General features: G+C 37.6%; 1 protein-coding gene across 4 annotated transcripts in view; it reads right to left on the reverse strand.

The window, feature by feature from the left end:
- UGP2 (UDP-glucose pyrophosphorylase 2) overlaps positions 1-22,443 on the reverse strand; it is a 55,133-nt gene that overhangs the window by 24,272 nt on the left and 8,418 nt on the right. For 3 of the 4 annotated variants that reach the window (XM_003922697.4, XM_010333546.3, XM_010333547.2), the window contains exons 2-3: positions 13,922-14,049; positions 12,641-12,748 (exon numbers count right to left, since the gene is read on the reverse strand). The exons of the other annotated variant lie outside the window; for it this stretch is intronic. In XM_003922697.4, the coding sequence (XP_003922746.1) occupies positions 12,641-12,748; positions 13,922-14,035 (222 nt within the window). In that variant the 5' untranslated portion in view covers positions 14,036-14,049. The remainder of the gene's footprint in view (positions 1-12,640; positions 12,749-13,921; positions 14,050-22,443) is intronic. 4 annotated transcript variants of the gene reach the window in all.

Below are 22,443 nucleotides of genomic sequence, written 5' to 3' on the forward strand. Positions count from 1 at the left end.
CGGCGTAAGTTGCAGTGATCAGAGATCATTACACTCCAGCCTGTGCAACAAGAGGGAGAATCCATCTCAAAAAACAAAAAGAAATAATGAGTCTAGGACAAATACCTTAAGCCTTTTTTATCTCACTGCTATTATTACCAAACTGGGAAAAAAAAAAGTGTTAAATACACTGCAGGCAGAATTAATTCAAAATGTATATGTATGTAGGTGGTCTTTGTAATAGGATATGTTTGTGATTTACATAGAGCTTGAGGTAATTTCTCAGATATCTGTTGACTGTGTACTTGGTTAAGAATATTACAGCTCTCTATCATAAAATTAGGGATTTAAAAACTATAAAATTCATACAATAAACATCATAAATATACAGAAATTAAACTATAAAGTCAGCTGTCCCTGAGAAAAGGTGTTAAAAAAAAAAACACCAGGGAAATTTGAAAGTAGCCATTTCTATAACAGTGATCAAGAACCATGAGAAATCTGTATTTCTTTTGTAATTTGGGGCTCCAGTTTAAGGAATTTAAAGCACAGCTACTCCCTACTTGCCTCCTAAAAAATACATTCCACCTAGCCTGCTATAAGGCACTGGACTTTCCATCCCCTGTGTTTTCCAGCATCTTATTTCAGCCAAAATGATTCCCCAATTGATAATGAGTTTGTGGCATGGCCCCTACTTACCTTGCCTACCCTACTTTCCCACCCATTTGCATTATTATTCTCCAGTAGTACTATAAAAACTATACTTCTTTCTTTTTTTTTCTTGAGACAAAGTCTCACTGTCTCCTAGGCTGGAGTGCAATGGCAGGATCTTGGCTCACTGCAACCTTTGCCTCTTGGGTTCAAGCAATTCTCTGCCTCAGCCTCCCAAGTAGCTGGGATTATAGGTACCCGCCACCATTCATGGATAATTTTTTGTATTTTTAGTAGAGATAGGGTTTCACCATGTTGGCCAGGCTGGTCTCAAACTCCTGACCTCAGGTGATCCTCCCGCCTCGGCCTCCCAAAGTGCTGAGATTACAGGCATTAACCACTGTGCCTGGTCCATAACTACAGTTCTTAGAGCACCTTCTGCTCTCTCATGCCTGTGGGCCTTTGCATACCACATTCTCTTAAGCCTGGAATATCCACTCCTGATTTTTTAGGCAAACTCTTACTCATACTTCAAGTCTCAGCTCTAACATTACCTCTTATCCTTAACTTGATTAGGAATTCACCAACTCACCAGCTGCTCCTTCTCCTGCTACACTGAGCACATATACCAGAAATCCACTTATTTAATTACTTAAAACATCTGAACAAATAGTTAATTTTAAAAATAAGTGCAAACGTAGAATCATGAAAAAGTCTTATATACATTAACTATTTTAACTTTTTACAAATAAGCCTAAATTTGTTCACCAAGGTCTTTTCCTTGTAGTATGAATCTGTTGACATGCTGTGTCATCTTATATAAACTACACCAATAATATACATTCTGTGATTTTCAGTTTCAATTTCTTTCAAGTGGACCAAGAACTTAGATATTTATAAAACAATTTGCATACAGAAGAATCATTCTAGATTTATGCAATTTTTCCAGTCTTTCATAGTTGTCACGTCTATTCAACATTTTTTTTTTGCTAGTCATCTTTATCCAAGTTTCCCAAAGCATTCAACTTAGCTTTCATAGAAAGAGCTTTTTAAAACCATTTCACTAGTTTATATCAAATTTAATTATATTATGTCATTATAACCAAGATAACTAGCATGAACACATTTAGGAAGAAGCACAGTTGACTTGGGTAAGAAAGCCACTCACTTTGGTGAGAGAACATATGCATAATAAAAATTAGACCCAAGGCCAGGTGAGGTTACTCACACCTATAATCCCAGCGCTTTGGGAGACCTAGGCAGGAGAATTGCTTGAGCCCAAGAGTTACCAAGCTGGGTAACATAGTGAGACTTTGTCTTCACAAAAAATGTGAAAATTAGGTGGGCGTGCTGACACATGCCTGTAGTCCCAGCTACTCAAGAGGCTGAGGCAGGAGGATCCCTTGTGCCCACAAGTTCAAGATAACAATGAGCTATGGTCACAGCACTCACTGCACTTCAGCCCGGGCAACAGAGTGAGACCCTGTTTCTTTAAGAAAAAAAAAAAAAGTAGACCCAAGCATTCTGAGAATGGAGAACACCAGTTATTATCTCTAGGTAAAAGCCAGTTAGAGAAATATTTCCTGAACCACATTCACAGATAAACTTATTTTTGTGCAAACATCTCCTCACTAAACCAAAACTTCAGAACTGACTTGCTATTGCATGCCTGTGTTATTGATTCCTTCAGCCCTCTAGGCAGCTGGGCAGGGCTGGAGGCAGCAACAGCCTCCTTCCTTCTCCTTCCCAACTAAATGGCCTCTTACATTTACCCACTCATGTTCTATGTAAGTAACATGGGAAAATTTGGGAAACATTGTATTGTACAAAATTTTAAGTTCTTTAAGGGGAATGACTGTCTTTATTTTTGCATTCCCAATAATCAAAATAAAACAGTAGGTATTTGATAGATTTGTAGAATAAATGTAATGAATAAAGGAGACTTCGATAGCCTCACATAGTGACTACAGATAAACCAGAAAAAAGGACTTCAGACAGGGAGATGTGATTGTTGGGGGTAAACTTGGCCAGAAGAGCAGTGATGGGAAATTCTAGTCTTCTAAATGATTTCATTTACTTATGAATTTAATGTTTTATCTCTCCCACTAGAATAGAGCTCTATGAGGATTAGGCCCTTGACTGTCTTGTTCACTTGTATCTCAGTGCCCAGGGCCTATCACACAGTAGCTATTCAACAAGTATTTGTTAAATGTATCGTGGGAAGAACTTGAAAGAGAAGTGAGGGTATTTCAGGCTCTAAAGGAAGGAATGGAGCCTACTCAATAGCTCTACTCAAGGAAAGATCCCGAACTGAAGGAAAGGCCATACTTTAAAGACTTTCAAGTTTCTTTCAAACATGGTAGCAACTGATGAGTGTTCTACAGTATATCATACTGATTAGGAATGTGGGCTCGGGTAGACATGGGCCTAAATTCTGCCTGATTAGCTAAGGAAACGTGTGTGAATAACTCAATCCCTCTCAGCCTCTTCTGTGTCTTCCATCATGAAAAAAGGGTAATAGTGAGGTTTTAGAGTTATCTGAGTATCATGTAAGATAATACATGTAGAAGAGTTGAGAACAATGCTTAGCACATTAGTGCTGAATAAATGTTTGTTGCTACTGTTATTACTACTGTTGTTAATAGGCACATAAAGTATGCTACATTCTGTTCACTAGAGATAAAGATAGGGATGTGCTCCTTATTGTTACTACAGGATACCAAAGAACCAGGTCTTGGGGCCTATCTACCTGGTTCGTCAGAGCCCCTTCATTAAGGCAACTTACTCTGAACTTGAGTTTCCTTTTTTGTAAAATGACCATAATGATAGTACCTATCTTTCAGGTCTGTTGTAAATATAAAATGAAATCACAAACATAAAGGATTCAGCACAATGCCTGACATATGAGAACCCAACTATTGGCAGCAATAATCATTAAATACAGAATGATTTGCATACATAGAACTTTGCATACATAGCTTTAAAAATTTTTTTTTTAATGAAAAATGCTTAAAGCTTCACTTCAGTTAAAAAACAAACAAACAAAAAACCCCTTTGAAGTGGTATTTCATGTTCTTTTGAAATAAGAGAATATTTTCCAATCTGCTGTTGGCATTAGGAGTATATACAATGAAGACACCTGTCTTAAACAAGCCTATCTATAAATAGAAATCTGTATTTAATGGCCTAATTCTACTTCTTTCCATATTTAGTCTAGTCATAGGTAGTCTCCTGGCACATCCATGTTTCTTCTCAGCTATCTTTTATATATTTTCACTTTTGACCTTGAAAGAAAAATTCCATCAGAACTCTTAGTAATTACCTTGTGCTTCTTTTGACTCAACAGGAAGTTTAAAAATGAGATACAGATAACAAATTAGCTTGGATAGTTTTGTAATGTTTCTAGTTAAAAACAGTGTATCTTTGCAACTTTTTCGTAAATCAAACTATTCTAAAATTAAAAGTTGATTTTAAAACATTGTAAGTTCCTTCTCAATTATTCATTGCTCATGTGTTAACCTACTTACACTACTTACAACATTTTATTTCTTAATCTTGATATATTTGCCTCTCAAACCCCTGTAACTACTGTCCTTTCATTAAAAACTGTAGCAATTTCCAAAATGCTGAAGAGATGTAAAATTATAATGCACCCAATTGTGTACCTGAAACCTGGAAAACTAGAGAAGAGATGACAATAAAAGAATTGGCAGAAAACCCAGATGACAAAAACAAGAAATAAGTAAAACACTGTGGTTATAGATGGCAAATGATCCTACAAAGGAAATGGTACCTATGAAGAGAAGATACCAACTGCTCCCTAAACCTTACTGTAATCTAGAATTTTTATAGAAATTTTAAGAAGTTCAAAGACTTCTGAGTATTTTTGAAGTATAAAAGGTAAAAGTGATATACAGATGGTTTAAAAAATTCAAACACAAACAGGTATGTATATTCATCACCTTTTTGTAGAAGTCAGCTCAAGTCATAAAATTAGTCAATTATGTGGGGGCATCTGATCCATATCCTTATCAGCTAATGAGATAGTTTTCAAAGAACATTCTACTTTGGTATGAATTAAAAAGGACAAAGGTAGATGACTCAGGGAGCTGGAAAGGAATGCTAACAGAAATGGGAGGTCCAAACACCAACCTGCTTAGGTCACAACCTGTTCCAGTAAAGTCCTTAGTAAAGGACTAGCTCTTCACTAAAATCATCTTGTAACTCCCTTCTTGTTAGCCTACCTGTGGGCAAGAGAAATTTCAGAATAACTAATAATCTTAAATGCCTAAAAAATAAAACCGCAGCCTCTTACGTCATCCTGGTTATGCGGTATACGAGCCTTAAACTCTGAGGTACTGAGTAGCCTATGAGTAAAGCTGTGTAAAGTACACTGGTAGTCTTCTTTGTTTTTTTGTGTGTTTTTTTGAGGGGAGGGGACTGAGTTTTGCTCTTTTACCCAGGCTGGAGTGAAGTGACACAATCTTGGCTCACTACAACCTCCGCCCCCCAGGTTCAAGAGGTTCTCCTGTCTCAGCCTCCCAAGTAGCTGGTGTTATAGGCGCCTGCAACCACACCCGGCTAATCTGGGGTTTCACCATGTTAGCCAGGCTAGTCTCAAACTCCTGACCTCAGTAGTTCCACCTGCCTCGGCCTCCCATAAAGTGCTACGATTACAGGCATGAGTCACTGCAACTACCCTATTCTGGTAGTTTAATTATGTAATTCACATTGTTGTAACAGCCCCAGAGAAAAATGAAGGTGGGAAGGGGGATAAGACCAGAGGCTCTAAAAACAAAGTTCTATTAAAAAAACAGGAGGCTCTTTTTTGGATGTGTAAATGAAGAAAAAGGCAAGATCTCCTTAGCTTGTGTGTTTAAGGGAAACCCTATAAAGAAGTCCATTTCAAATGGGCACAAGAAAACTGTTGGAGATGATGGAAAAGTTGTATACTGATTGTGGTGGCAGTTACATGACTATGAGTACTCATAAAAATGTACACTAAGCAGGGGGAGGGGAGGAACCCTAAAGCTATTAACAGCTAAAATTCTCATTAACCTTATGAGGTTTGTTTATTACAATGACATAATGACAAACAAAAACAAGAAGCATCTTCTAACTAACTAATTGGGTTGACGTTTTATAATGTTGAAAAATTGAAACCAACTCTGAGTTATATAATGAAGCATGGCTTTAAAATTTTGTTCCATCTTCTCTCCCTTAAATGGAAATTGAAGTTTCTGATACCTCCCCAGTGCAACCCACCAAGAGAAGAGGGAGGATCTCAGCCTGGAACAGGGGCAGCCTCAGTGGCAGGCAAAGCAGACTCAGCATCTGGCTCTCAGGGCCTTTCTTCTAGCTCCAGACATAGAGCAGGAGACCCATCCACCATATGCTCTACCACCAGAGAACAAATACATGCTATTAAGTTCATTAGACACCAACAACTTTCAAAGCTTTTTTCTCTTTGGTCAACCTGCCACCCTTGGGGAAATCTTGCCTCAGTTACCCTAGGAGTCTACCCTAATGCCAGAAAGTCTTTCTTGAGCCTCAGGCCAGTAAGATGCTTCTACAGCACCCTACAGATATCTAATTGTTCTGTAGTTAGCTGTTTCTGGACCCATTTCCTCCACAAACATGGGGCCAAAATTCTGAAAAGAGATCAAGACTTATTTTGATATCTTAGCACCAGCATCCAACTAGTGCCTCACAGAGAGAAGGTACCTGATAAATGTGTCTTGAATGAGATCCTAAGACAGTAGTTCCTATAACCTTTACAGGTCATGAACCCCCTTTGAAAATCTAATCAAAGTCAGGTAATGTACTCTAAAAAAAATGTACAGTTACACAAAATTTCACCTGTAATTTTAAGAAATCTATAAAAGGACTGCAATTCCTACAAAGAACACCCAAGTTGAGATGTCTGGCATAAACATTCTAATTTCACCTTAGCTATACAATGTGATAAGTGAAGTGTCAGCTGTCTGATCTAGAGCAAAGAAAATAAATTAGTAGAAAATCCCCCAAGTAAGAGATGTTATGGCAGAAAAGAAAAGGAATAGACATGGGCCACCCATCCCATTTTACATAAAGATTCCCCCAATATTTATATTAAATAAAAATAATGGGGCCTGGCATGGTCACTCATGCCTGTGCTCTCAGCACTTTGGGGAGGCCAGGAGTTTGAGACCAGTCTGGACAACACAGCAAGACCCAGTTCTCTACAAAAAGTTTTTTACAGCTAGCCAGCCATAATGACACATGCCTGTAGTTCTAGCTCCTCAGGAGGCTGTGGCAGAAGGGTTGCTTGAGCTCAGGAGTTTGAGACCACAGTGAGTATAAGCATGCCACTGCTGCACTACAGATTGGGGAATAGAGGTAGACACTATCTCCAAAAATGTATATATAATTTTTCATTCCAAGGTACAAGGTACACTTAGGGAGTATAATACCAAAATTTTCTTTATCAGTTATCACTAGCCCTGTGACATATGAGCTGAGGTTCAAAAAGACTCTTTGTGGGGTGGGAATTGGAATTGGAGGGACTGCCAATGTTCAAATAGCAGTATTACCACTTATACCTACACTCTTGATTTTTCTAATGGATTCAACTCTGTTGGACTGGACTGTTCTCTACTTTGGACACAAAGGTGGTAGTTAGAGACCCTGGTCCAATAATAATACCTGGAGTCTCTCAAATCAAATATGTAACTGCCATTAAAGTTCCATGTACTATTACTATCACTATTGCTATTTCTAAAGTGGATTACAGACGTGTAACTAGAATGGAATTAAGAATCATGGGCTCACTGTCAGTTCCTTTATCAGGTCCCTATTCCTGAAAGTCCTGTACACAAAGGAACGTGAAGGAAAGTAATCTCGAAGGAAATTCAAAAACTGTTCAATTCATTATGAAATCAAAAGTTGAAGCTTTGGCAATATTTACTGAATTAGTCTTAATATGTTTGCTTAGATTAGTATTTCTGTATATGACCATTTTAAAATTTTATGTCAAAGAAATGATGAGACTCTTTGGTATTCAGCCACGTCCTAAGAGCCTTTTCTTTAAATGCCACTAATTCTGTTTTGTGGGATACTTTTTGATCTCATTTGTGTGTGTATCTCTACATACATACAAAACAAGTCTCTAATGGCATTACTATTTGGTTAGCTGCAGCTGGGAAATCTTCACATGCTCGAAGCAAATCATCCTATGGCATACCATGTCAGATGCTTGGCCAGAATTTCAAGGTTTTTTTTTTTTTGTTTTGTTTGTTTTTTTTAATGTGCAACTTAAATGCACAGAGTACTATGGTTCACCTTCAGGAAAAAAAATTGCTATGTATCGTACACTGCACATATAAACTATAACTTGCTCAGAATTCCTTATAATTTAAACAAACATACATTTTAATGTTTTTGTATTCATAGACTAAAAGTAAAAAAAACTCTAAGCAATTTTATGGAACCAGATAAAAACCCACTGGAGCTAAATACAACACTGATATTCTCTTCATGCCAATTCTCTACTCTATGACCCTATGTAACTCCTCCCCATTCACAAACATACTTCACCCTTTTGATCCTGTAGAATATGGAAATGAAGAAGTCATTTTTGTTTTTGTTTTTTGGGGTTTTTTTTTGAGACCGGATCTCACTCTGTTGCCCATGCTGGAGTCCACTGGCGGGATCATAGCTTAGTGTAGCCTGAAACTTCTGTGCTCAAGTGATCTTCCTACCTCAGCCTTCCAAGAAGCTGGAACTAAAGGCACATGCCATGAGGCACAGCCAATTTAAAAAAAAAAAATTGTAGAGGCTAGATCTCACTAAGTTTTCCATGCTGGTGAAAAAGCCGTCTTTAGAAAATACTTTGTATAGAAATAAAAATACATCACCACTAGAAGTCAGTGCCAGCCACGTGACTAACAGATTTTAAGTTAGGGCTCAAGAGAACCTAATACCTTCTTGAACAGGCCCCATGCTTTCTCACAACTCTCATCTACTTCTCATCCCTCTCCATTCCCAACATGTAAGCTTGGCCAAAAAAAAAAAAAAAAAAAAAAAAAAAAATTAGCCAAGCCTGGTGGCACGTGCCTGTAGTCCCAGCTACTCAGAAGGCCGAGGAAGGAGGACCCCTTGAGCCCAGGAGTTCGAGAGTGTAGTGAGCTATGATTGAGCCACTGCACTCCAGCCTGAATGACAGAACAAGAGCTCATTTCTAAAAGAAAATAAAAAATAAAGATAAAAATTAAAAGTGATCATCTGAATTAACAAAGGCAAATGAGGTCTGTTTTCTGAGGGCCAAAGAAATAAAGAAAGTTACTAAATATGTTCTGAGAATACATACACTAAAATGGGGTCAGTAAATAGGCTAGATAATAAATATTTTAGATTTTACAGGCCATACTGTCTCCACTCCAACTATTCAACTCTGCCATTATTGCAAAACAACAGTTAGAGACAGTACGAAAATGAATATGTGGTTGTGTTCCAATAAAACTTTACTTACAAACCAGGTGGCTGACTCTGGTAATTGTCAACCCATGTACAAAAACACAGACACACTGGTATAACAATGTTTATGTGTACATCTTTGATATAAGGCTGAATGAGAAATGTCACTCTAAACGGCTGTTCTTCCACAGTAATTTCTTTTTACCTAGGAAGATAAAATATCAACTCCATTAAAAAAAAAAAAAAGACCTATGTTCACTTTTAAAAATTACATTTTGAAAGGAAAATTGATCTCTATATAATCTTAGACCCGAGAAAGAAAACCTTTGGGAAAGAGGAGAGTGGGAAGAGGAGGCCAGAAGGTGGTGTCCAGGAGAACCAAGGTGAACAAACATTAACCCATGATTTGTATTCTCAGAACAATCTGCAGAAGCTGGTAACATGTATACTATATATAGAAACACATTTGTGCCCTCAAGAAACTCGTGACATAGTTGAAGAGCAAACTTACTTTTGCCTCTGCATTCCAAAATTTTCAATATTAAGGGCATATGGGATTGCAAGTACACTTTCTGAAGAAGCTTAAAACTTAGGCTTCAAAATAAAGACACTTTTAATGAAGACTTACACTTTTAGAAACAGAAAAAGACTGCATAAAATCATATTACATCTAGAATTTATTTTATATTTCTATTCTTTTGTCCTATATCAATTCTGTATTACTATCAGTAACTATGGTTCACTACGTGGGCATAGCCTCCTGAAAGAATTTATCAGAACTTTCTTGGGAATGGGGTAGGGTAGCATTGAATTGAAAAAAAATCCCAAGGTGATTCTGATTCTTCTACTCCTTCCTTCTCCACCCTCTAATCCCTACTTCAGGAATCCCTACTATACATCATGATCTCTCAAAGTACAAAAGAAAGATTTCTCCTCTGAAAAAAAACTGAATCTTGAACCTTAAAATATACCAAACACAGCCAGGCACGGTGGCTTATGCCTGTAATCTCAGCACTTTGGGAGGCCGAGGCGGGCAGATCACCAGGTCAGGAGATTGAGACCACCTTGGCCAACGTGGTGAAACCCCATCTCTAATACAAAAAAAAAATTAGCAAGGCATGGGTGGCACGCACGTAGTCCCAGCTACTCAGAAGGCTGAGGCAAGGGAATCGCTTGAACAAGGGCAGTGGAGGTTGCAGTGAGCCGAGATCGTGCCACTGCACTCCAGCCTGGGCGACAGAGCAATACTCCATCTCGAAAAAAAAAAATACATAGATAGATAGACACATAGATATAGATATATAGAGAGAACATAATAAATCTGTGTGCCTTCCTTCAAGTAGGCTCTATCACCAAAAAGTTTGTATAGTATGGAACAAAAAATTCCCAGGTCTGCAAGCAAGAATTAAGACCAAAACCACTGTCAGGCACAGTGGTTCATGTTTGTAATCCCAGCATTTTGGGAGGCCAAGGTGGGCAGATTGCTTGTGACCAGCCTGGGCAACATGGTGAAACCCAATCTCCACACACACACACACACACACACACACACACACACACAATACAAAAATTAGCCAGACATGTTGGTGCATGCCTGTGGTCCCAGCTACCCAGGAGGCTGAGGTGGGAGGATCACAAACCCAGGGAAATAGAGGCTGCAATGAGCCTCTATTGATCATGCCATTGTACTCCAGCTTGGGTGACAGAATGACACTTTGTCTCCAAAAAAAAAAAAAAGAAACTATACTTTTATACCCCAGTCCATCACAAATTATATAAGTTAGGTTACTTAAATTAGGATAATTCCTAAGCAAAAGTTGTAAGTGTTACAAGGCGGGGAAATAAATAGCGCCTAAATTAATTATAATTTTAGGCTGATCCCAAACATTTTTACAAATCTGACTGAATTTATACCTACTTATTTTCTTAAACAACATACCTACCCAGAAGAATTCTCTTCTAACTCTTTCTTGGGAGAAAATACTATTAAATCTACTACTTAAAAGTAGAAAAATAAATCACAATTCATTCACTAGGGCCAAGGAAATCAAAGACCAAAACATCAGATCCTAAAAAAAAAAATTCATGTTGTAATTGTTAAGCATTACAGGCAAGAAGAATTTTAGCTTTAACATCACAAATAAGAGACTCCTCAAAGTGAAGAATTGAGATTTTTATTTTTTAGCTTATTTTCTTTTTTAGCTTATTTATAGTATGAATGTAATTAAAAATTTTTTAAAGTTTAAGAACTGCAAGACATTTTTCACATATGCAAATAAAAGTACTTCCAACTAGGTACTATATATATAGAATTTTCTCATTAGGAAAAAATAAGAGGGATTCCATTAGCTTAAACTACCACAGGTAGTATATAAATTAATGAGTGAAGCAATATTTCGAAAACACTTTATAAACACAGGTGGCCTTCAAGCAATAGTTTGCCATACTCCTGCTGTAAACAGCCCAGTTTTTAAACCAATATTAGATTTTGTAAGATTATAGACAGATTAAAAAATTATCTGCATATAATTATTCCACTCTATCAAGTCTTTTCTACCTGCAGTGAAATGTGCCAAAAGCAGCAGGGGTCCAAAGTGCTGAAAGGACAAGGAAGAAAGCCAATGTGTTAACAAAATTCTTAGACAATTACTTTGTTTGGATCATCCATTCAACAAGTATTTGCTCAGGACACACAAACTCCTGGCTTCTGGATCTAGTATGAAAGACAACACACATACAAACACTTACGACTAATTAGGCTGGCTAAGTGCCACATGATGGTACAAAAAAACCCTAACATTTGCAAAATGCTTCAAGGTTTAACATATTTCCACATAAATTAATAAAACTTCAAAACAACCCTGTGAAGTATATAAAGTACTTGGTATTATTATCATTTTACACAAAGCTCATAAGCAGCAGAGTTAGGATTTGAACTTCCAATATTATACTACTCTATACCTCCACCACAGTGCAGCTTTCTGCTAGAGGCCTATGACAGACATCCAGGCATTGAATTGAGTCTCCAAGAATAAGTGAGATTTTGACAAAAGAGACCCTGGCATTCTGAGAAAAGGCATATGCAGAAGTCCAGAAGCAAGGGAATACAATGTGTGTAAAGATAATGCTAGGCTGGTTCACATAAGGCAGGTGGAAAATAAGGTTATAAAGATGGGTTGAAAGCAAGAAGAGAGCTTTAAGATCTGGCTAAGCATTGATGACCCTATGGACAATGAGAAATCAAATGATTTAGGAGAGAGAAGGAAGAAACAAGGTAAATGAAGCTCTTACGGTATACTGGGTACTTTGCAAAAGAGTCGTTTCATATCTAGGGATACTGGGTACTGCTACAGGGAGATTACACTATTATCTGAGAGGTCCAAAAGAAGGGAAAGGAGTCAAAGGCTGTCTCCACAGTTTCAGCGTGAGAGGTCAGAGAATTCAAAGCAACTCCTGTCTTGTCTCACATGATGATTGTTACATGTCCTCAACCCTCCTAAGTTAAATCAATGTCCACAATTACCCTAAATTTTCCTACATTTTATCTAAAACTTACCGAATCTTCTGGAGGTCTCTGGATTTTTCCCCAATCCACAGAAGGCCCCTTTTCTTGCAAAAATCGATGAAATAGCTTCCGAAATCCATCCAGGTCTTTTTTAGTGTGCTGCGAAAATAGAAGTCATTGTTACAACCTGAAGAATGCTTAATATTTAATAAAAACATCAAGACAGAGACAAGTTATACATTTAAAATATCTTCAAATGAAATTCTTATACCATTAGGATAAGGAGGAGAGAAGAGACTTTTTTACACCTTCAAAGCTAATAGAGGCTGGAGATGGTTGGTGCACGCCTATAATCCCAGCACTTTGGGAGGCTCAGGCCGGCTGATCACTTGAGCTTAGGAGTTTAAGACCAGCCTGAGCAACATGGCAAAAACTTGTGTCTACAGAAAATTACAAAAATTAGCCAGGTATGGTGGCATGTGCCTGTACTCTCACCTACTCGAGGGCCAAGGTGGGAGGATCACTAGAGCCCAGGAAGTCGAGGCTGCAGTGAGTGGAGACTGTGCCACTGCACTCCAGCCTGGGTGACAGAGTGAGACCCTGTCTCAACAACAACAATAACAACAACAACAAAACCCCATTTGTTTAATGGGAATTCCAACTGGCAAAAATAAAATACACACACACACACACACACACACACTGTTTGTTTGTTTTTTGGAGACAGAGTCTTGCTCTGTTATCCAGGCTAGAGGGTAATGGTGCAATCTTGGCTCACTGCAACCTCCACCTCCCAGGCTTAAGCCAACCCTCCCACCTCAGCCTCCCCAGTAGCTGGGACTGCAGGCACACACCATCATGCATGGCATGAGCTCAAGCAATCTTCCTGCCTCAGCTTCCCAAAGTGCTGGGATTACAGGTATGAGCCACTGTACCTGGCCACTACACTTACTTACCAATATCTTTCTCTACTTCTAAATGAAAATTAATCTTCACTAAGAACAAAAAGAAATAAAACACAGCTTGCCTCAAAACATTAACTTCTCTCAATTCCAACTGAACAGTTATCCATTTCTCTACCCAATGATATCAAAACATAGAACAAATAAAGTACAGTATAATTTGTTTCTGATTCTTTTAAATGAAGAAAAGATGATGGATTTATGAAGGACAAACGTTAAAAGCCTTTAGTTGTTAAGCAATTCTAATTATTTGTTTTTGATGTCATCTTACATCTTGTGTTTATTTGAGGCTGGATGATGATCATTATCATTGTCAGCAACTCGGCATGAAGACAGATGAAGCAAAAAAAAACCACTGTAGAGACCTTACCTCAAACTCATGTGATGATGCTGTGGTGAGTATTTTTTCTAGTTCCTTCTTCACAGATAATTCTAGCTCTTGCCGAATGACTTCTTGGAACTGAGAAGCGCCATCTTGAGACATTGCTTTGCTAAGATCTTAAAATAAAAATATAAAACCACCAACTGAAAACTCCAGAAAGCCTTTCAAAGAGCTGGTAAGCTATAACTGATCTAGTTCTGGTATTCAGCAAATGAAAAGGGCTCAATCCCATGGTCCCCTTGTCCTCTGGCAGGAATTCAGCAGTGTCAACTAGTTAGGACTAGTTTCATTCCAGTTTCATGTTCTCCACTAAACAAGAATCCCTTTAGAGGTACTGGCAATTCCAAGGTGCCTCTACTTTCCTGCATCAACGTTTTCACTTTAAGAGCACCAGGGCATAGAGCTGCCTGCCCTCTTCTGGTGGTTCCCCATTTCAGCCAAGACTCTGCACTGTTAACATGTGTCAGACTAGACTTTTAGTGCTTTTGGCATAGCTGGGCACCTCTGTGACAGATAGATCTGAATAAAGGTGACAGAAATGCCTCTTAGATGAATACAAACAAAAATAGAAAATTACAGAAAAAGGCTAGGCATCATGGCTCATGCCTGTAATCCCAGCACTGCAGGAGGACAAGTGGGGTGGACCCTGGAGTCCAGGAGTTTGAGATCAGCTTAGACAACACAGCAAAACCTCATCTCTACAAAAAAATACAAAAATTAGCCAGGTGTGGTGGTGCTTATGTGTATTCCCAGCTACTTGGAAGGCTGAAGCAGGAGGATCCCTTGAACTGAGGAGGTAGAGGCTATAGAGAGCTGAGATCACGCCACTGCACTCCTGTCTGGGTGACAGAACCAGATCCCATCTCAAAAGAAAAGGAAAAAAAAAAATTACAGAAAAAGAAACACCCCAAGCCCAAACGCCTTGGGGGAAAAATACCAACACAGGCTGTTTTACACTTTATCTAGAAAGTAATCATCTTATTTACTTCTCATAAAACAGGGACAAGTGGATTATTGTCCACTCCTCCCTTCTATCCTCAGTACTAGATTCAACCTTATTTTTAAAATCTATTTTCAAAGTTTATATTCAAATATTTTGATAACTAGTTATTCTTACAAATGCCTGTTAATTTAGCAGACTCACATTTCAATAAGGCTGAAAATTCTTTCCCCTTATCCACTCCACATACTATAAATTCTTTCACTTATTATTTGGACAGGAGAACAAGACATTTATACAGACAGAATTAAAGCCAACATAATCTTTATTTTAAAGATACTTTTGAGAACAGAAAACAGTAAACTACATAACTCTTGGGGTAATTTATTTAACATACATAGGCTCTACCTCCTGCAACTAACTAAAAATGTTAACAAATGGTATATTTAACATAGCTCTTCAAAAATCTTTTCATATATATGTTCCATCACATCTAAATCCAAGCGAAAAAAATCCAAGGAAATTTGCTGAAATTTAACTCTAAAATAGCCCTTTTCCAACCAAGCTCTTTTTACAGTTATAAACCCTAACATAACTAACTTAGTATTCTCCAGTAATACTATCAAAGTGGGCAGGGCTTGCGTGGTCCACACCTGTAATCCCAGCACTTTGGGAGGCTGAGTGGGGAAGCTCACTTGAGGCCAGGTGTTTAAAACCAGCCTGGGCAATACAGCAAGACCCAGTCTTGACAAAAAATACAAATATTAGCAGATCGTAGTGGCACACATCTGTACTCCTAGCAACTAGGGAGGCTGAGATGACATGATCGTTTGAGCCCAGGAATTCTAGGCTGCAGTGAACTACGATCACACCACTGTATTCTATCTAGCCTGGGAACCAAAGCAACCCTCTGTGAGTCAAGAAGCACTATATACCATGTGTGTTCCATAAACAACCTAAACACAAGTTTTGGCTGGTAACAATTTGATTATAATTTGTAAAAACCCATGACAATGGATGAGTACATCTGCATAAACTATTACAGGTAATTAAAAGTTACTGCAGAACAGTTCAAACTGAGTTAACATGACATCATCCATACATATACATCCCTTGACAGATTTAGATACATTTTAAAATTTGTCCCCGGTTAAGTATCCTATCCTGACACCTCATGTGTACCTGGGATGCCTCTTTCTCCAGTCTTTAAGCCAATTCTCATTCAATCTTTGGAAAATAATTTGAAAGAAAAATATATTAAATACAGAGGAAGAAAAAACTCTATATTAAAGAACTTATGAATTGTTTTTTTTATTTTTGAGACAAGGTCTCCCTCTGTCGCCCAGGTTGGAGTGCAGTGGCTTGATCACAGCTCACTGCAACCTCCCCGTCCCAGGCTCAAGCCCACCTCAGCCTCCCAAGGAGTTGGGACTACAGGTGGGGCTAATTTTTTTTTTTTTTTTGCAAAGACGCGTTTCCCCATATGTTGTCCAGGTTGGTCTCAAACTCCTGGGCTAAAACAACCTGCCCACTTCAGCTTTCCAAAGTGCTGGGATTACAGGCATGAGCCACCATGCCCTAAATTGTCTCATTCTGATCAATTAAAATAAATCAAGAAGTGACTATACAATAATTTTTAAAATAAGTTCTTTTGTTAGACTCAAAGACATCTACAGATTTGCTACTTTGTTGCTGAAGTTAGATTCTGAAACCCAGTATTCACAATCATACTCCTAAAAAAACATGATAGAAACATTTAAGTTCTGCACTGGAAAAAAATGCCAAAATGAGATAAAACTAAATGTAACTACAAAATTTAGAAGTAACTAAAGTAGCTGTTTGAGATTTGTCTAAATGAGAACCATTTGAAAACAAAACATTTTAGAGTTATTCCCTCTACAGAATAACTTATAAATTTATATGATTTAAGGTCAAAACACACAGAACCCAAGTCACTATCCTCCTTATCAAGCCAAGCTAAGAAAGGTTGGCTGAAAAGACTCACATTTAATACTGTACGTGCTCTGTGTCAACTGCAGCAGGTGTTAAGTTTCATAGGCAGATTCAAAAAAATCCCAGACACAGATTCAAACTTGAGTTGAGAAATGTCTCTAACCTTTATTTCTTCCTTTTATTTGATACAGCACCAATGCACATGAAAAGTAATTTGTATTCTTCCACCCTCTTTACAAGTATCATCGTCTTAAACAAAAGAACATCACGACAAGCCTGTCACCTCTTCTACCCCTCTAAAAGCTCTGTTTTTAGTGATTAAAGAATCAGGAAGGGCTTTTAAGGAATAAAAAATATTCAAGAATAAAGAATAAGGAAAAGCACTTAGACAATAAGAGTAGCTATCTTAAGCATCTGGGCACAAACCAGGAGGCACAGAGCAGGAAACCATTTCCCTTAGTAGTGACTTCCTCATCCATCCTGAATTTTTTAAGTAAGACTTGAAATTTCTGGTACGAAAAGTACTACAGACGTCAGAAGCTTTCTTGGATTTAACATCTCAGGTTACACTTCTGACAATGACAGCTGTGTTTCTAAAGGAAGGTCAACTAAATCCTCTGAATAATGCAAGATTTCTAACCTCATAAAATGTTTTGTCCTTATTTCCAAGCAATATAAAATTGATCCCCCATGACTTTAGACACAGAGTGAGTTGGGAGTCAAACATTTCATTACCTTAGTCATAAACATTTTTATAGATGGGAGGGAGCATTTAATCTACTCTCATCATTTTATAGATGAGGAAACAGGTTGAAAATAGTTAAATGACTTATGCAAGGTCACAGAGCAGGCCAATGTTGGAGCTCAGAAGCAAAGCCAATTTTTTTAGTACCATTCCACCATGGTGAGGCAGAAATACCCTGTTAATGTTTTTTTCTTCCTGGCCTGGCTATCTTTAACCTTGACATAAAATCCCTAAATCCCACACTCTCCTCCAAAAGCATTTCTCTCAGAACCTCTTATGTTCAATCAACAGACAGGGTAACTCCTCACCACATAAAACTAGATTTACTAGAATTGTCTTGGTTGACTTCATCACACTTTAAGTCAATTTCGGATAGAATAGGCAATAATATTTTTCCACAAGTTCTTCCTTTCCCCCAATTTCCTAATTCTTCCTGTTCGTAAGAACTAAATTTCAACACCATAGGCTTTTATTTCCAGCTGGAGCCAAAAAAGAGAGAGAGACAGTCAATCTGACAAGTGAATGTTTTTGTTTCCTAATTCATGGATCTTATTTCATATATTTCAGCAGTAAGAGGTATACATAATACTCTTCCCTAACACCCTGATACTGGCACAAACAAAGTAAGTATACAAGCTAGTTTCATAATGCACAGAACATAGAAAAACCACAGGGGAAGCACCAAGAGTGACAAAGAAGTTGAAAAGCCATCCCCAGGCCACTTCTGTCTGATCAGTCCCAACCTTCCTGGAAAACTCACAATGAGAGATACTCAAAGCCGAAGAACTGGAGAGCCCCTTTAATCTTATCATCAGCAAATGACTTACGAGCCAAATCACCAAAAACAAGAATTCAGTGGCAACTAGAAATATAAACTATGCCAACTAGATTTATAACCAATTCAAGCTAACCAGGTTCTTCTGGGCACACTGCAGTCCTTTACACTCAATTATTTGTGACTATTCCTCCTGGAAAAGCTCTTTTTGGGTTCCAATACTCAATATTATCTTATATCTTTTCTTACCTCTGTGACTACACCTTTCTTTCCCTCACTGGCTCCTTCCTTTCCTCTCCTACTCCCTAAGATTCCTAAAATTCTGTCCCCAGACCATTTTTTCTCCTCAGTTCTCTTGCCAGTCTCCTTACTGATCACTCAAACATGTGCCTCTCATCCTAAATGTTTATCCTGAACTCCACGATCACGTTCTTTACTGCCTTAAAGACTCTGGACACCTGGATACTCAGCTGGGTACCTCAAACTTAACATGTCCAAAACAAGACTCATCATCCAAACTAAATTACTGTTCTGCCCTCCCTGTTCCCCATGGCATTAACACTTTCGTAGAAACTAAGGTTTAAACCTCACAGTCACAGTTGGCACTTCCCACCTTTCCTCTCACATTGGACAAGCCAATTATCAAAACTTCTTAAATGATTGCCATAATTTCATTCACTGTTTTTCACTTCCATTACTGCTACCTTAGTTCCCCTAGCATTTTTACTCTCCAACTTATGACAACAGCTTTCTAACCAGTCTGCCCATCACTCTAATGGTACCAAGCAGAATAGATTGATCTCCTTAAGCTGCAACCCCCATCATATCACTTCTCTTCCTTGTTTGATGAAATTCTCATTGCCTACTGAAATAAAGACAAATTCCTTAAACAAGCATGTCTCAAAAGCCAAGCTAAAGCATGTTTTTGCATAGCCAAAGCTAATGAAAGTACAAAAGCAGATTGCCTAAAGGCTGCAATTTCCTACTCCATTTGGGACATGTAGAATAGCGCTTCTAAAACTTAAACATACATACAGATCACTTGGAGGCTGGTTAAAACACAGATTCCTGTGTAAGCTCCCAGAGAGATTCTGACTCAGTGGGTTTGGGGTGGGGAGGATATGCATATCTAATCAGCAAATATTGCCAGTATGGCTTTCAGTAGCTCTGGGAGATTACACTCCATTTATCTTAACAAATTTGTAGCAGCCATGTTCTTCATCCTTCTTGTCACCCCAGTGCTATTCTGTCAAACTCCCTGTCCCAATGTCCTGTGTTTCAGAGATGGCACCAGGCCCAGATTGATCCAAAGCCTTTCTAGTGATTGGTTTAAGCATAAAACGTAATATTATTCTGGCCAGTGAGCCATAGGGTATAATTTGTCAAAGCACTTTGGAGAAAGGTGGTTCCTCACTGAAAAAAGAGATATACATGAAAAAACAGTATCTTTTCTACTCACATAATGAGTTTGTGGCCACCCATTACCCCACGTTTCTTCTGCCATGATACCCAAGAATGAGGCAAATATACCAAAGATAGCACAGAAGAAGGAAGGTCTGATAAGCTTTTGTACTGAATTAACCAACCCTGCATATCCTACTTAAGGATTTATGTGATAAAAAGGCCCTCGTTTTAAGCCAAATGAAGTGATATTTTTCTGCTCCATGAAGTTAAAAGCATCCTTACTGTAAGACTGTTCTAAAACATGCACTTAAAATACCACTCAAAACTTTTAGAAAAGGGGAGGCAGAAATGAAAAAAAAATAAAAAAATAAGAATAGTCCTGTGTTAGTTCCAAAATAATGAGAATCATTCCAACCTCCGGGAAACTGCCCTGATCCCTCAATCCCCAAAGACTCAAAACTATTTTACTTGAGTGGCTTCTGTCATTTTGATGGTGGTATTCCTAGTGTTCTAAGTAGTGGCCCTTGAACATCCAAAGAGGACTTTCTTTTACCACAACTCACATGGGGGTTTTAATCATTCCCGTCTCTGTATTACATCAAACACCCCTCAAAACCCCAATTCTTTAGTTAAATGTCTGTCTGCAATCCTAGAACATATTCTCTTGAGGGGAAAAAAAACCACAGTATGTCATGTAACTTTGCTTTCCCAAAACCTGCCATAGCACCTTGCACAGTATAGGTGACTAATAATGGTATGCAACTCAACTGCAGATCAGGACTTAAGTTCCCATAAAATCATAGTTACAATAGCTCCTATTCATTTTTTAGAGTTCAGTTTAAATATTACCTGAAATTATCCTCCTAGAAATCTTTCTAAACTAAGTTACCTATTACATGCTTATATGCTAGATCCTTGTACCTCTCCTTTATAACATCATACTTTAAAAAAATTATTCAATGCTTATCTTATCCACCAGACTATAAACTCTGTGAAAGTATATGTCTGTAATGTTCACAGATGTATTCCCGCTGCCAAACACAAAGCCTGAGATATAGTAGATACATAAAATTTATTAAGTGAATGATTAATTAAGCCTATTATGATCCAGCTATGCTCTGGGTATAGAGAAGGTGAAGTCTAGTCTAATGTAGGTAGTGCCTAATAAGACCAAAGTTTAAGTGTACAAGAGTCATGATGTCTGGTCACAGAAAGGCAAGAGTTAGGATAAGTACAGACTATCATAAGTACTTAAAGCCCCAGTCCCTAAGGCTTCTCAAGAAGATGCTGATTTATTAGTCAAGTATCAGGGATATAGTCTTTTCAAACAGGTAGATAGACTAGATAAATGACTACTAAATTTCTTTTCAATTTTACTAACCAGTATAAATACCAACGTAATGTTTTCACAAACTTTAGAGATTAAACAAAATTGGGCAATTTAAAGGTTTATATTTAGCTTAATTTAGAGAAAAATATAGAAAAAATATCCATGTCATTCAATGATATATTAAGAAAAGTAAATTCAATTAAATTGTATCTTACATGATTTTATATCATCTTTTTGTACTAAAGTTATTATTTCAGACTGCCAACTATAATATGATTACACTGAGATATATATTTTAGATGACTCAGCTTTACATTCATATGACTGCTTAATAAATGCTTTTCGATAACAAAAATAAAAGGCTATCAGGACTTCAAGAACTGTTACAGCAACAAATATGCAGAGCAACTCGCTTATTTTTTTGCTAATCAGGCATTACTTTACTTTTTAAAAAAAAGCTGCTACAGTTTATATATAAACCAGACTTTTCATTAACAATTAAGATTAACCCTACTCTTATACAATACAGTAGTTCTTAAAATCTCAAAGGAAAAAGAAAACACTACTTACGGAAAACAGAACATTCAGAAGAGATCTGTTAAATAATACTTCATTTTATGTTTAATGGATGACAAGAAAGTCATCACAAGAGGCATAACATAAATCATAGTGAAGAACCAAAAAATGATCCGGTAGTCCTGCCCTGTAACTTGATATGACTTAGATAAACGTTTATGCTTAGAAGGGCTTTAAGGTCAGTGAGTCCAATTCCTTATTTTGGAGATAAGGAAACAGGGGCCCAGGGATGCTGACTTGCCTAAGGACACAGTGGCAACGCCAAGCTGGAACTCAAACCCTGTTGCCTGGTGCCCTGTATCTCCTTCTTCGGGAGGAAGGTCTCTTCTTTCTCAGTTACAGTACATTTCAAGTCCGAATGAAAATCAGCAGCTCAACTATGTCTATTATATGAAGTTAAAACTACAAATTAGAATAATACTTTCTTACTGGATTTCATGCTCTTCAACCCTTCCTTATACACTGTTTTCTAAGCAATGAAAAAAAAAATCAAAGAACTCTTTTATGCATTCCATAAATATTTTATTACCAAGGCTAAGCATTTTACCGTTGGCACAAATGAACCCAAAACAGTGGATGTAAGTATGTTGTTCTTTTACTGTACTCTTTGGAAGTTTTAAAATTCTAGGCAGCCATAGAACACAAATGAAATATCACATCAGCCTCTGCCAGAGCAGCAACTAGAAGAAAATACAAACTCCAATCACAAATATTTTATTACCAAGGCTAAGCATTTTACCGTTGGCACAAATGAACCCAAAACAGTGGATATAACTATGTTGTTCTT

This window comes from Saimiri boliviensis, chromosome 1 (assembly GCF_048565385.1).
Source record: "Saimiri boliviensis isolate mSaiBol1 chromosome 1, mSaiBol1.pri, whole genome shotgun sequence".
Taxonomy (NCBI): Eukaryota; Metazoa; Chordata; class Mammalia; order Primates; family Cebidae; genus Saimiri; species Saimiri boliviensis.